This window comes from Thermobia domestica, chromosome 1 (assembly GCF_964235325.1).
Source record: "Thermobia domestica chromosome 1, izTheDome1.hap1.1, whole genome shotgun sequence".
Taxonomy (NCBI): domain Eukaryota; kingdom Metazoa; phylum Arthropoda; class Insecta; order Zygentoma; family Lepismatidae; genus Thermobia; species Thermobia domestica.
In genome coordinates this window covers 252445205-252462603 of record NC_137454.1, presented here as the reverse complement: position 1 = coordinate 252462603, position 17399 = coordinate 252445205, and the positions used below count along the sequence as shown (strand labels likewise).

Below are 17399 nucleotides of genomic sequence, written 5' to 3'. Positions count from 1 at the left end.
AGAACAACAAGAAAAAGTATATAAAGAAATACTTTAAAGATTTTGAATAATATCGAGATTTTTCTTGTTTTCGTTGCTATGACAACTTGTTTATCTGGCTGATATGGTAATGTAGAAATATATAGAACAAAGAACTATACTGTTAGAATTGAATGTATATTATTTTAATGTGGCAAATACGGTATATGCTGAAAAATATACATATCCTAAAGTGCATAACTGTAGTGTAATTTATTGCAATCTCGTGGACTTTATACATATTCAAAGTATATTTGAATCAGGGTATGTAACGATAGTACATAACGTTACACAAATACAGTTTCTTCACAATCAATGCTTACTTCTGCCTAATTAATTTATAGGCACGCTGTATATGCATCGCATTAGTAGCAAGGAAAAATGAAAGAAACCTACCAAAGAATTTTAACATAGTGAAAACATACCATTAATTAAACGATAAATAACTTATCTTACTTTGGTCTAGATTTAATTATTTGTTTTTAATAGTTATTAATTACGCATTTCATTAACCCTTTTGCTAATTTCCTCGAACATATTTGAGTTAAGAGAAATTTCGTGCTTATACCATGAAACCTTTTAAATTTTTTTTGAAAAACGTTCCAAAATAATTCTGTACAAACGAGATGTACAGCGTATCATTACTTAGATATGGAAGAGTTAGTCTATTTTTTGGAACTATTTATTCTATTAACACACGAAGTTCATTAGTGATTGCATATAGTAATTTATTCTCTATAATCGTCTCGTATTACATGTCTATTAAGTGTTAAAAATACATATGCAAATTATTACTTTCTGTTGGAGATAAATTAGAACAGAAATAATATAGTCAGGTATTATATGCTTTAAGAATTAGTACTAACCAGAGTCGCTACAGACATAGTTGATTCTCTGAGAAAGGTTTAGCACTTGAATAGTTTTGAGTTAGAAAGTATTTGTTACGCGTTTTATATTTGGAAAATAGGGCCAGATACATCCTTGTTTTAGTGGGTAGAGAAATATCTACTTGCGAGAGTTAAACAAAGTTGAGATAATCGATGAAAGAGAAATAAAGATCAATGAGCGGAGCAAAATAAGTTTTTTTTTTCTTTTTTTCTAGAGACTAATGAAGCAGTATGTAAAATAAATCCAACAAATAAATTCATTGACCTCTAACAAAATGTTTACATCTACTTCTTTAAAGCCTTTTACATTTGAGATAGTATACACTAAAGCAATGTTGATTCAATTACAAAAAACCTAAGACGATATTGGAGAAATTTCAGAACTTTAAGGACATAATTCTGCTATTGAAAACGATAACCCAGTGCAATATAAATGTTGAGAATCATGTACGAAAACTACTGAAACACAACTTCAAAGAGATGTAACTCAAATTTAACACATGCACATTCTTAAACGAATTCTCCTTCTTTATTATATATATATACACGAGTGCACATTACTGGTATGCATTTATGTAACAAGAACCTTTATTACGATACATAAAATAATATTAAAAGTACCAACCTCCTCCTGGACTTCCTGGCTTTTTCGACCGAATGCCACTTGACGCTGGAGCTGTCTTCTTGTGTAGCAAGGGTTTTGTGGCAATTGGCTTTTTGTAGGGAACATTAAGTGGAATGTTATTACCCATGACAAATTTTCCTCCCTTCTTCTTCGCCAAAAGCTCTGGATGAATTTTTGGAAGTACGCCACCTGACGCTATCGTCACGTTTTTTAGTAACTGAAATATTATGGAGAAAATACGTCTTATACGAAAGTTCATGCTTCGTTACAGAAGATATTAAAACTTAATGAAAAGGAAACACTGCCTATGGATGGTACATATGGGTATAAAGATCTTCATCAAATCAAAAATGAAGATAACGATTTGGCTTAAGGATATTTCTATAAAAGTAAAGTTTGCAACTAATCAAAGTTAAAGTGTACAATATAATTTATTTTTTGCTATAGCAAGTAAGAGTGATTCTGCGTTCAATGTTTTGCTTTGCTGTAATTTCACGGTAGACTTTTGACGATAAACTTGAATTCTACAATTACAAAGCTTTGGGAATTCAGTTACCCTCACCAGCTTAGTGTTATGTTTGATTTGATGCTTTAATTTTTTTTCTTTCTTCATTCATTGTTTTAAGCTAGAAATCGCAAAATAAAAGATTACATCATCAATAGCACAAATACTTTACTCCAAGATTGTGAGTAGCTAACGTAAAATTGCTGGTATCACAACTTTAGCAGCATTTCACGAATATGTTCGACAAAACTAAAATCAAATGTAAACTGTGAAAGATATTGATCCTTATTACAACTTTGTATTTATTTTCACTTAAGACTATAAAATTTTATATTCTAGAGGTGTTACATTATAAACATTTCTATCTATAAGGTTTCAGCCTCCCTTTTGAACATCCTTCAGATGAAGAGAGGAGCAATTTTATTAAATTACAAGAGATTGATTTAAAAATACTGGCAACACTTCTGGAACTTTTACCTGGCTTTATTGTCTAACCACGAATGCTTACCAACCGTAAAATGGATTCTGAACATTCTGGAAACAGATTTAGACAGTTTATCCGAAGGTGTAACATATTACAAAGTTGTAGCTTCTAATGGGCATAAATAATAAAGTTATGGCACAATAAAGAATTGAGGAACGTGAACCAAGGCAACGGTAAGATCTTAAGATAAATTCAAGTAGCTTCAAATGTACTTACGCAATCTTTAAGAAATTTTGGTAACAATATACATGCTGTACAGGCTATCTAAAAATTATATCATTTACGTAGTACTGACAACTCGGTATAAACCGCTTTATTTTTAAATAGCACATCAAGTTATTACGTACAAAGGATGACTGGATAACGGTAAATAAAAATATATATCCAATACATAGCAGTGTTGTAAACTTTAAGATTAATTCGAGAAGATTGACTGCTACAGTCTTGATCCATAGATTGTAAAATACTCGAGAAAAAATCATTTCTGACGAAAATAGTTTCAAAGAGGATTATCCTAACTTCGAGTACAAAACGACTGACTCCCGTCTGGCAACATGCGAGTTGTGAACTGAAGTATTGTCTTGAAGGACACCGACATCTATGGTCAGCATTCCACACCTTTCTGCTTCGATGGAATTTCTGCAGCAGTGAAGCATAATATGTAACTGTAATTGTGGTACATCTCGCAAGGAAATACATAATCATTACCCCATGCTGATCCCACAAAATCGTCATGACCTTGCCAATTGACAGTTGAACCTGGGTTTTCTTTGGAGTTGGTAACTACGCTTCCATTGCTTTGACTCGACCTTAGTCTGTGGGTCATAGTGATAGACCCATGGTTCATCCTGAGTTATTAGTCTGTATTTAAAAAATCTCTGGTACAGGGCCAGAAATATTTCTGGGAGCAAGTGACTCATTCCTGCTTTTTGGGAAGGTGCCAGTAGCCGAAGAACTCATCAGGCAGATACGTTATGCATGTGCAAAGGCTCAATGATACCTTTCAAGTACAGAAACTTGATCACCACTCGGGATTCAATTGGAACAATTTTCACACTTTTGTTCAGTTTCCTGTAACACAGCAAATATTAGAAGTTAAAAATACATTTTCCTCATAACCTATAGAAATATGTATTAATGCATATGTAAAACAACTATAACTAACGTTCCATGTATATTTCCACGTAGTAATGGGCCTGGTTTTAATCGACGGTCACGAATTGCTCCACAAATTCATCCAGATAGCCTCGACTAACCAACCTCGTTCCATCTTATGCCTGTTCAGCTTTCGGTCCTTTGCCAGGGTTTAGGCACCCAATGTGAAGAAACCTTCATTTGCTAACGATTATGGATATTTCGTTCAACTCTTGATTTCGACATATGTAATTTCTCACCAGTGTATCTACACCACACATCTGCCTGCCATACTTATCCTGTGCCCTTGGTACACATCATCTTCTGTCAACATTTCCATCAATTTGCTTAAGAGAGAGTTATCAATTGCCAGTCTTCTCATCAGAATTCACATATTCATCTAGAAAAGAATATCCTTCCTTAATGTTTTCTTACAAGCTCTCACGGAGGCATTGGGTTGTAATTTTCTTTTTCTTTGTAAATGTTTGGATCGCAAAAAGCAAATTATAAAAACACCTAATCACTCACAGAAACTGAGGCTTAATTGATATTTAGAAAAAACTTGCCTCTGAATGCGTTTTACTTTTGAAATCTTCATATAGTTTCTACAAATCCTTTAATCTTCTCGGCGGCTTCGAAATTTTCTTACTCGTCATTCTTACCTCATCAGAGAACTATCATTTTTATTAGATTAATTTCTCGTGAGGTATTCAAATTGTTAAAAGTGATGTTCTTCAACTACAACACATTTTAAAACATACGGCGAGTAACTTCTCCCCGAAGTTCAGATTTTAAGGACCTGAAAAATTTGTTTTAAATTAATTACAAAAAGCTAAGCGTACATATAAAATGTCAGGAAGGATAAACTTCACCACCATTCTTTAGCTGAGTAATATCGGTAAATAGTACAAAACGAAATTGTTATATCATAGGATGCGATGTAAGTTTACAGTAGGAATTCCACAGCAGCCGAGGAAGATATGGAGAGTTGCTGAAACTGTATTAAGTTCAAAAGAAAGATACACACAGTTTATATATATATATATATTGCAAACAATAATGAAAATTGGCACACGTGCCAAAGATATGTATTATCAATAAATAATTTTCAGACAGTATCACTGGTTCTAGATCGACCTCGAGATTTATCGGGTGTGGTTGCTCAGTAGCAGAGCGCTTATATCTTATATGAGAAGCTCCAGGTTCGATCCCAGGCTATGGAAACTGTGGTGGAATGCATCATGTCCTTGTTTCTCGAGGTTCTCCCGTGGGTGGCGCGGTAGCTCAGTGGTACAACGCTTACCTCTGGTGTCTGGGGCCCCTAGTTCAATCCCCGGAAAAGTAAGTTTGTGGTAAACAACATGGTGTCCGTGGGTTTTCTCGAGATGCTCCCGTTTTCTCCCACATTATCATTCCACTGATTCTTCCGTCATCATTCACTTGCCTTAATTATCAATTTCCCTTAGCCTAAAGAGCATAATTGTGAGGCGTTAAACTTCAAAAAACATATTTCATTTCATTTCGAAGTTTTCCCACATTATTATTCCACCAATTCTTCTATAATCGCTTACTTTCACTCATCATCCGTCCCCTTTACCCTAAAGGTATAAACATAAGACGTAAAACTAAAGATCTGACTTTTCTTCTCGGGATTTATGGAACATTTCACTTTAAATGGTATTCTTTAGGGACATCTTCAAAATATTACATATGTATCAGAAAAAGCTTTGAAAGATAGAAGTCTTGAATAAAGTAAATGAATCATATTAATACCAAATGCAATTCTTCATCATTGGCCACTGCGAGAAGAATATGTCTTGGAGTAATGCGTCCTTTCCTGTTGTCTCTTGCAGCATTCCCAGCCAGTTCCAGAACTTCAGCTGAAATAAATGACAATTTAATAATCTGACAGAGTCAATGATTAAGAAGTGAAACATAAAAAAGTTTTATGTGTAAATTACATAATTTTTACAATAGTTCAATTTTCAAGCTATCTGAGAGCTTGTATATCGTATTTTAATGTGAATTACAAAATGAAATATAGTTTCTATTCAGCACTAGTAGAAGTATCTAGCTCTTTTCACATTTTCTTGCTTGTTTCCCTTTTAAGAAAATCTCATCTCAAATTTTTGAATTTTCAGAGAAAAAAAAATGCTATGAAAGGTTTCCAACCACAACTATATTAATAATTTCCAAACCCTTCTATCCACAGTTCTTGAGCAACAAACCACAACCATTTGATTTTAGCCATTTAAAATTGACAAATTTCGATGGGTACATTTGACGTCTTTAAAATTCCATTTCCCAAGATATTACGCATATACCTTATCTAAAAAGCCACGATCCCTGATCTTCGGAAGTAAAAATCATAACTTTCTATCCTTCATAGTTACCATGCAGCAGCCTATTTTCTGTCTAATTAAAAACTTGCTGTCGCCTGCCAAAGTGAAGAAACGAAAAAGTGATAATATTTTTGAGCAGGTCACTAGTAAGTAGGTACCTTTTAGCGAAAACAAAAACTTAAACTCTTTCTTTCTTCCATTTTACTTCCATACTGTTTGACTTCAGATGAAGTGGTTCAATTATGTATAATGTACACAAGAATTAAAGAGACTAATTACCCTGCTCTTAATTAATATAATTAAGAATACCAAATATTTCCTCTTACATCGACCAAAAATTAAACTGGCATACTATTAAATCAACAACGTTACAATAAAAATAGATTCTACACAACACCTGAAGTAAATATTATATTACCATTGAACTTATTTTGTTAATTTGTTTCACGTACTAACTTATACAGAGAAAAAGGTATAAACTGATACTGAGATTTACACAGCCAAGGAATGTCTAATTCGCCCAATATATATATATATATATTAACTAACTAACTAACTCTATGGCCTATGGAACCCGGAGGTTCAGTGCCGCGTTCACAAAAGCTCTCCACTGACTTCTATCCTTAGCTAATTGCATCCAGTTTCTACTTTGTATTCCTATCTCTGCGAGATCCATCTTAATATTATCCTCCCATCTGCGCCTAGGTCTTCCTAATGGTCGTTTTCCTATGGGTCTACCAGTCAAGACTTTGAAAGCGTTTCTACTTTCTTCCATTCTAGCTACATGACCTGCCCACCTAAGCCTCCTAGACTTGACGACCCTAACAATGTTGGGTAAACCGTATAAACTATGTAGTTCCTCGTTATGGAGCTTCCGCCATTCCCCATTCTCGTTCCTCTTGGGTCCGAATATTCTTCTCAGGATCCTGTTCTCAAATACTTTCAGTCTATGTTCTTCCCTCAGAGTAAGCGACCATGTTTCGCAACCATACAGAACAACAGGCATGATTATCGTTTTATATATTTTAAGCTTCAAATTCCTCGACAGAATTCGCGACGACAAGAGATTTTGAACCGAGTAGTAACACGAATTCCCTGCTTTTAGTCGACATTTAATTTCTTCGTGAACATGATTTTCGTCTGTTAACATTGATCTTAAATATTTGAAAGTATCCACTTTATCAAAAGCATTATTTAATATTTTAATGCCTCCACAATTTGCCGTATTACGGTCCCGACGTACTTCCATGCATTTAGTTTTCTCTGCATTTACTTCTAAACCCATGTCCCTGCAAGCGTTTAATAAGATCTCTGCATTTATTTCTACTGTTCTCCTATCCTCCTCTATTAAATTTACATCATCAGCATACGCCATAACCTGGTGAATGCCGTTCAACTCTAAGCCCTGGTTGCTATCTTTGATTTTCCTTATGGCGTATTCCAGCACAAAGTTAAATAATAATGGCGACAACGCATCTCCTTGTTTTAGGCCATTTTCGACGTGGAAGCTCGTGGACAAAAATTTTCCTACCCGGACTTTACTTTGGGATTCACTTAAACATATCTTAATTAATCTAATTAGCTTTCTCAGTATTCCAAGTTCTGTAAGAACGTTGTATAATGTTTCTCTCCTAACCGAGTCGTAAGCCTTTCTAAAATCAATAAATAGTTGATGTACCGGGGTATTGTATTCCCACTTCTTTTCGAGTATTTGGCGAATGGTAAATATTTGGTCGATAGTTGATCGATTTAGTCTAAATCCGCACTGATAATCTCCAATAATTTCATCCGCGTATGGGGTCAATCTTGCTAACAGAATATTTGAAAGGATTTTATAGGATGTTGACAGAAGAGAAATGCCTCGATAATTATTACAGTCAGTTTTGTCGCCTTTCTTGTGAATTGGAACAATGATTGACTCTTTCCACTCTTGTGGCAATTCTTCCTTGTTCCAGATAAGGAGAATGAGTTTGTGTATCTTGTTCCACAATTTTTCGCCTCCAGCTAAAATTAACTCAGCCGGAATTTCATCTACACCCGGAGATTTGTGTTTCTTTAATTTCTTTATAGCGGCTTCCACTTCTATTCGATTGGGTTCTGGAATATACGGTTCTGCGGTGTGGTCTAGGAATTAATTCGTGCGGATGGACAAGAGATGGCGCAACGAACGGAGCGTCCCACAGTTCCGTGTATCCACACATGCGTTGCAAACCCCTGTCATCGCGTATCGTTCGTAGTATAGGGCAGTGGATTAAAGCGTCAACAACACCAGTTTGTAGTTAAGTGAACATGGCGCAATTTGTGCCTGATAAAGTGTTTTTGCGGGGTGTCCTGCTGCATTACTTTAACATGCAGAAAAGTGCGACTGAAAGTCATCGTATTTTGGTGGAAGTGTATGGTGACCATGCTCTAGCTGAGCGAACGTGTCAGAAGTGGTTTGCACGGTTTAGAAGTGGTAATTTCGGCTTGGCAGACCAAGAGCGAGCTGGGCAGCCAAAAAAATTTCAAGACGAAGAATTGACAGCATTGCTCGAGCAGGATTCGTGTCAAACGCAGGAACAACTTGCAGGCAGCATTAGGCGTTGATCAAACAACAGTCTCCAAACGCTTGAAAGCCATGGGAATGATTCAAAAGATGTCACATTGGGTTCCACATGAATTGAAAGACAGAGACGTTGAAAGACGAAAAACCATTTGCGAATTGCTGCTTCAACGACAGAGCAGAAAGGGGTTTCTGCATCGAATTATTACGGGTGATGAGAAGTGGATCCATTACGAGAACCCTAAACGAAAAAAGGCCTGGGTGAAACCAGGTGAACCAGGTCCACCACAACCAAAACGAGATATTCACTGTGCAAAGGTTATGCTGTGCATATGGTGGGATATGAAAGGTGTGGTGTACTATGAGCTGCTGCAACCGGGTGAAACTATGAATGGAGAACGTTATCGACGACAATTAATGCGTTTGAAGCAAGCTCTGGCCAGAACACGACCAGAATGGGAGAACAGACATGATAAACTTATTGTTCAACATGATAACGCTCGCCCACATGTCGCAAAACCGGTCAAAACCTATTTAGAAAATGTCGGATGGGAAGTTTTACCCCACCCGCCGTATTCACCAGACGTTGCTCCTTCGGACTACTACTTGTTCGATTGCATGAACAACGATTTGATTGGACAGCGGTTTACTTCTTCAGAAGATATCGAAACATGGGTCTCTGACTGGATCGCTTCCAAGGATGAGGACTTCTTTCGCCACGGAATCCGTACATTGCCTGACAGATGGGCGAAAGTGGTGGCTAGCGATGGACAATATTTTTCTTAAGGTATTTATGTATTTTGTGTTTGTACTACAGCTTCAATGTGTGCGTACCAACCGCACGAATTAATTCCTAGACCAAATATATATATATATATATATATATATATATATATATATATATTAAAAAACTTATAATGTGATACAGCTTGGCTATACCAATAAGATACTAATAAAAAAAACTCAAAACCTAGGTGGATCTAAGACCCCTTTGGCAAACTTTGGATACTGGCCATCTTCTACATTGCACAACTTCTCTAAAATCAAAGTACCATCAGCTGTGAAGATTACTCAAGACAAATGATCTTCGTTCAGATTCCTTTACAACAACAACAACATAATAATAATCCACAGACGTAAAAGATTTGTCATCTTAGTTTAGTAATTTTCATGTGATTTATTGGCGATCCTCTCTGCAACTTAAGCAATTTTCATGTAAGTCAAAACGTTTTTGGATATATGCGCAAGTTAATTAGTTTCCGGATGTACCGTAGATGTCCTGGATTTTACTGTGGTTATATTAAGTGTGAGGAATGTAAAAAATTATAACAGCTAAAACAGCCTACAGTATAAGAAGCATTTTTTTCACATGAAAAACTAAAATCCAACTCATTACTACAAATGATGTGCTTTTCACACGCAGTCAGACTGTTGGTAGTTAATATTAGGTTCGAAGATTTCGAACAATTTTCGATACGCCTCTTCGGCTCGGAAGACCCAGATTCGATTTCCGGTGGTAGCACATGTGATTTTGGTCCTACACTAAACTTTAACTCAACCAACTATCGACCAATTTCCGATCGCCAGGAAATACAAAACCTATTACACTACTAACAAAATCAGAGTTGTTCCAAAAGTTCTAAGCCTAACTAAAATAATAATAATAATACTGCAACCTGTCATGTAAAACTTCTCGTGCGAGCGATCTCAATGCGAACACTCGATCGGAAAAGTGTAATAATTTTTCCATTCCAGCCATCCTGAGCAAGGTTTTTCCTAAGTATTTTCTATTCATACTAGGCAAATGTTCGGATGGTACCTAACATAGAGGCTCCAGGCCACTTCCTTGCTTCCCCCGCATAGTGTGCTCACCGAAGGACGTCCTCCCTCATTCGTGAGGGGTCAAGGCCATAGATGCCGGTAATGCCTATAAATAAATACACGATGTTATGATGCCACATTTGGTGTCAGTATCTACTCTGTAGTTTTGCAAGTAAAGAAAGACAGCAGACTCAGCAACTTTTGACCAAATAGAGAAATTGAAGGCAAGAGCTGATAATTAATATAGCTATCCACAAGAAAGTTTAACGAGATTAATTTCTTGTTTTACGTATCAAAATTTACCCTCGTCGCTAGAGTGTTCTTACAAAGCCATCTATGTTTCACCTCTTGTGTCCGTTACGTTAGCTCTCTCTCTTCTGTATGTTTTCATTCGTGTCACGATGACATACAAGACAACATTTACTGCCCATGTCATAGTTTTCAGGCATCTACCACATGCTCAGGGTGGATGCGGCTTTTGTTTCATTATTTTCGTTCAATTACATTACTGCACATTAATATAACACCAAACCACTTGGAAGACAAGGGCTCTTTCTCAGAGCCTGGAACTACTATTTACGTCTCTGTGCGCCATATATATATATATATATGAAGACCTGAAGTAAATTTCGATCTTAGTACCATCTTCTGAATTTTCAAGTTATAACCGAAATACTGGTCTACGGGCCAAGCCAGTTTAAGTATATTCGGATCTAAGCACCAAACCTATGGGTAGTAGTCCAGATCATTGCCAATAGAATGAGTGAGGTGTATGTGCACGGCACAAATTCTCGAGAAAAATATTATCTCAAAACTGTTCAAATGGCACTTAGATCTTAATTTACTTCAGGTCTTTATATATATGTGTATGTGTGTCTGCCTAAATGAAATGGGTGAGAGTTGGTGACTATGAAATAAATATAAGAATGAAAATGTGGGAGAACCCCGAGAAAGCCCAAGGGCATGATGCTGTCCGCTGCAAGAAGGGTTTAACACCGTAGGGTATCCACGAGCGATAGTACGGTACCCTTTCTAATGCCACAGCGAAGAAACGGGCAGCTGAATTTGGAAGGAGAAATCAGTATTGTAGTTAGATGACCCTAAACCAGAAAGACATGTTTGAAGCACTAACTCGCGAAGTTCATGAAAGCATCAAACGAGCACTGACTGACCATGAGACAGATTGATGAGCGAGTGAGCTTGTCAACTGCGGACATTCAAAAAATTATTGCCCAGTATCTGGTAATAAAAGTTTCAGCAAGATATGTACCTATAGTCAAAATTATTCAAATAACCAAGAAATGAAGAAAAAATGAAATGAAATCTTTGAGTTTTACGTCCCACGGTTATGCCGGTTAGGCTAAAGGAGACGGTGATTATGAGAAATGAATGAAATGGTGGAATTAAGAAAGTGGGAGGAAACGGGAGAACCACGAGAAAACCCACGAGCACAGTGTTTGTCCACCACAAAGTCCACACGGCGCGAGCTGGGATCGAACCAGGGACCCCAAGCACCGGAGGTGAACGCTCTACCACTGAGCCACTGTGCTCCCAAGAAATGAAGAATCTATTATTCGAATTTTAACAGCAATTCGAAAAACGGGTTGAATTCCTAAGTTGATGGTCTGCTCCTAGCAAAAGTTTGAAAATTTACCTGGAAGAAATGATAATTTGCTCATTTGTCTGTTTGATAATATGTAAGGAGAGCGGTAATTGCGTTTATATATATATACACAGTGCGTTCCACGAATAAACTAAGGCCCGTCTTCTGAAGAAACCAAGGCAGATATAAACATGAAACCTTTTGTAACCTTTAAAGAACGTAAAAGACAATATTACGCTATAAAGGAGAATCCGGGTACCTAAGAGGGTCATGGTGGGTAACTCCAAAATTTTAAATAGCAACTTCCATTGTGTGGTACCTCGTTTGAAAGGTAATCACGTGTAGAGACCAGTTTTGGAACCTGCGTGTCGCTAGCGTGTTCCTAGCCAACATGGCGGCCATCCGTAAAGTACAGTCGAAGTGTGTTCCGCGCAGAACACTAAAGCCCGTCTCCTGAAGAAACCAAGGCAGATAGAAACATGAAACCCTTTGTAACCTTCATGGGACATAATAAACAACATTATGGGTCAAGGAGAATACCCCATGACGGGGAATCAAGGGGGTTACGGGTGATAACTCCAAAATTTTAAATAGCAACCCCTATCGTGTGGTACCTAGTTTGAAAGGTAATCAAGTATAGAGACCAGATCGTGTTCACAATCAAGTCTAACTTAGGCCTAGTTTGGAACGAACATACAATACACGTAGCACTGGAACAATATTGCACATATAAAACATGCAAGGCTCGAAACCCCGCCGCACGGGTTATCACTGCGCTGCTGTCAAATTGTTACTCTTTCGGGCGAGGAGACGTAGTTCATGAAGACAAGTTACCGTGGTGACGCTTTGATGTTGGACACATTTTCTTGAGCAAAGTCACTCTACTTGTACACCACTATCAGATGTGGTTTTCCGACCAACATTGCGCTATACTACAACCCGGAGCAGTAGGTCTGAAGGCTGTACACGTGTATTTGTGCTGGTGCTTTTGACCCTCCTACATTGCAATACAACGTGATCTCTTGAACTGAGAATTGAAATTGTGTTACTCTTTTTGGTGCTACGTATCGTTCGTACAGTGCAACAGCATGGTTGTTCAATGAACAAAACATGTGCAACCCGTTTAGTGTTTCTTCTGCACGCCATTTATTATTGAAATTCTTTACGACAGACAGTGTGACCAATACCCCAAAGCCTCTAACCCTAGTGTTGCTACGGAGACACATATACAAACGTTAGCGGAGTTCACTGTGCATCATCAACAGTCCATAACAACGGTGGCTCATATGTGCGGTGTGTCACGCACAACACACAGAATCTTAACGAAAATATACCTTACATCCAGACAAACTACGTATGGTCCAGGAGTTAAGTGAACATGATCCCGATACGAGTATCGAGTTTTGTGAGCAGATACGTGAGGTATTGGCACGTAGGACCATTGTGCTGACAAACGTGTGTTTCAGCAATGAGAATACGTTTTACTTGAATGGCAATGTCAACAGACTAACTGCCGGTACTGGTGTGACACAAATCCACATGTATTTCGTGAAGGCAACACGCAAAACCCACAATCGCTAAATGTCTGGGCGGGTATCGTCGGTAATCACATAATCGGGCCCCGCTTCATCGATGGAATATTAACAGGTGAGAAGTACCTGGCGATGATGCAAGATTTGATTGTACCGTTGATTGTAGAGGTAGTGGAAGAGAATCTGAAAGAATTTGGAGAGATTCCGCCTGTTTCCCAGGATGACGGCTGTCCTGGCCATTTTCACCGCCTTGTAAGTGACTATTTAGACGGTGTGTTTCTGCGACGATAGATTGGTCGTCGCGGCAACATTGAATGGCGAACACGTTTGCCAGCACTGCTCCATTCGATTTTTCTCTGGGACTATTCGAAGACTATGGTGTTCCGCACAAAGTCCAACAGCATTGCGGAGTTGCGCCAACGCATAGTTGATGCCTGTTATCTCATACCGGTAATGAAAACTTTTGTAACCTTCATGGGACATAAAAGACAGACAACATATATATAAGCGGTTATAAATATGGAACGGTAAGAGTGCACTTTATGCCGAACATTCATTGGAACCGATTCCTCGGAACAGTTCCGAGATCAGTTCCCAAAAATAATCCCATGAATCGAAGCAATCGAAAAGTAAATTCTGGGCAAGTTCTGGAGACCACCTAATAAGCAATCGTAACCTAACTTCGCACCAGCAAACTAAGGTGTATCACAACAGCGACAATAGATTACGATTGCCAACCAAATGATCTACCACACTTACCAAAAATTTACTCCAATTACAACGAATAATGGAAACATCCTTGAGAACTGACGCAAAACTATTCCGAGAAATCAATTCAAGTGAAAGGTAACAATCAATTTTGAGATCTAAATGGGAGACTGCCGCCCCTCAAACCCCCCCTGCTCAATAACCAGTAAAGAAAACATTCAAAACAACAATAAATAATAAAACCGCTACTATAAATCAAACGTAATATGAAAAAAAAAATTGCAAAAAATAAATAAATAAATAAATAAATAAAGCAACACTCACCACTAATTATAAATCAATCCAGCATGACGAAGAAAAATGAAATACATTTCATCAATGGAACAACCAGCAGCAATCCTTCTCTTCCATAAGTAATAAGCAAAATGAAGCATTAAATTATCAGAACGATAAGTTAAATTTAAATTCGTCCTTAATGCAACCACGCATTCTCGATAGACAGTGTATGTGCACCACTCTCGGGATCAACAAAGTTATGCGAATGATTCACAGTCATATGAGTACACTGTTCCTTATCCAAACTCATGTGCCCCTTCCAATAATCAGTGATAATAACGGAGTCAGGATGTACAATCCGCGGCAAAAACCTGCAACATGAGGATGTAAGTTTATTGTGAAACTACGCCTAACAGCACAGGGAATGAACATAACGTCTAAGTGGAACGAATCACGCCAGAATAAACCTCGGCCTCCTCCCGTGCACACTTATTTTGTAGCAAAAGACTTCGTCATTTCACAATAAACTTATATGCTCATGTTTCAGGTTTTTAGCCGCGGATTGTACATGCTTAGAAATAATTTCTAAAAGGGAATCAGCACTGCGAGAGTTCTCGCTACACTCACTCCAAAATATTCTGCTAGTTTCACAGCAAATACCACTTACTATCCACTTCTGACTACGGCACATTCGACCGACATTGAATTTACGCCTGCGGAACTCACCTCAGTATCACAAACACGTTTGAACAATAAATAAATAAATAAGATAATTAATTAATATCTGAACAACGAAACTCGAAAATATTCTATTTAAATCCTGGATAATATCAAAAGAACGAAACAACATCGGAACTGACTTCACTTAACACACTTGACCACATTTCACACACATTCAACGTAAAACATTCAAACATACAGCATGATCTGTCAAGAATACGTAACAACCAATCAGCGACATGAACACAACCAACCAACCACAGCACAGGAGACAAAATCAGTGAAACCAAGCGCTAAAACACCAAAACAATATTCTCAACAGCAGGAACAAAAACACCTATTCCGTACCTGTTCCAGTGATAGTGATTCCATTTCTCCAATGCCACATCCAGCGACAAAATCATTTGTTCGGTATAAAGTGCACTCTAGCATATGAAACTATTTGGTAAGCGGAAGGGACTCCTTCGCGCAAAGGTATGGTTGGATTGTGGAAAAGTAATGAAATTTGAATTCTGTACGTGTACAGAGACGTTGCTCTGGATGTGTTAACAGTAATAGTTTGTGAAACAATACTTTACCTAACCTAACCCCTCCCCCTGCGAGGTAACGGAACGAAACAGAAAACAATGAACTTAAAGTAAAAATTGATGTTCTTTAAAAAATTTGGTCCATGTTCCGTTAAGGGGGTCCAAAACTAACCTAACCTAATATAACGTTATATTATGTAATCAAACGAAAATCAATGGAAAGAAGTTGAAAATTTTTTGCTTTTATTACGCTTTTTGCCGAAAACCAGGCGAACGGCCAATTTCGGAATAAATGCCCAGAAAACTGACAAACCCAGGACTTTTCGATTAGGACAATGCCCCCAGCCACAAGTTGGTTGTTGCCATGGCAATTCATGATTGAGACTTTGAACTGGTCCCTACCCACCTTGGTCGCTTGATTCGGCACCTTCAAACATGTGCTCAAACCACAAGATTTTGGAAGGTACTCATCTTAACACAGATGACGATGAATCCTCTCGATTTGGGCGGTTTTGACAAAACCTCTTCTGCCAGTGGCATAAACGCATTTGAACATTCATAGGCGAAGTGTTTACAATTGTCAGTGGGTTACATTTTAACTTTAAGTGATCCTTTCATTGCTAGGATAACTTTGTAACAAGTTCTATACCACCGAGTATTACCCAAATGCATAGGCGAAAAATATAACGAAAAATACAAGGCTATTGTATAACTTTGGGGAGCCAGGTTTTTAACTTTTTAGCGATATTCTATTCACTTTCGGTTAATAACATTTAATTCAGACAGTATTGCCGAACGAGCGTAAGTGAGTGAAGGCGGGTTAGAGCCCCGCAGCACGTTGTTTTCTGTCTTCGTTAGTGTTGGACCCCTATTATTAGTTACCTAAAAAAAAAAAAGTTCAAGATTATAGCGTAGGCATACCGTCCAGTGAATAGATTTATTATACTTAGGCTTAGTTGTCTTATTATATTACAATGAGAGGAGATTGGATTGATTCTAATCTAAATTGTTGCTAAAGTGAATCTGCTCGCCAGTTAATACGCTTGCTTGCAGTAATATTTTTATCGACTTAATGTAGCAATGATTCAACATTCTACTTGTGAAATTGGATCAAATTCTGAAAGAAGAATAAGGGCTGTGATAAAGTGATTACGAAAAAATACCGGTTAATTTAAAATCAAAACCGTTATTAGAAAATAAAATGCCTTTCTCTTCAAATTTGTAGTGTCTTCTTTTGTTAATACACGTAAATATAGTAATATTACATTTGCGTTTATGTACACTTCTTATGCCAGAATAATATATTAATAAATATCATACCTGTAAGATATTCAATCACTGCAGCCATATACACTGGAGCCCCAACACCTATACGTAAGTGATGCATTCCCATCTTGAGATACCGGTGCATTCGGGCAACAGGAAATGCAACATTTGCTCTTTGTGACTTGGATACTGCTTTCTGACGCTTTTTACCTCCTCTCGCAGACATTGTAAATCGTTTTATCAGCGAAACAGGGCGAATATAATTCTAATTTTTTAAAACACGCCCCAAGTCTTGTAAACAACGATTCCACCGGCGTTGGTATCTCGGCTTCCTTACGCTTATTCCCGAAAGATGTCAGGACTGTACGGTGGTTGATGTTCGTTTTTTCAGTTTTACAGCTGGGAGATT

General features: G+C 37.5%; 1 protein-coding gene across 1 annotated transcript in view; it reads right to left on the bottom strand.

The window, feature by feature from the left end:
* LOC145695130 (core histone macro-H2A.1-like) overlaps positions 1-17363 on the bottom strand; it is a 49273-nt gene extending 31910 nt beyond the window's left edge. Inside the window, exons 1-3 of the mRNA XM_081772060.1 lie at positions 17045-17363; positions 5427-5533; positions 1531-1747 (exon numbers count right to left, since the gene is read on the bottom strand). Of these exons, the coding sequence (XP_081628186.1) occupies positions 1531-1747; positions 5427-5533; positions 17045-17216 (496 nt within the window). The 5' untranslated portion in view covers positions 17217-17363. The remainder of the gene's footprint in view (positions 1-1530; positions 1748-5426; positions 5534-17044) is intronic.
* Between the last annotated feature and the right edge of the window lie 36 nt (positions 17364-17399).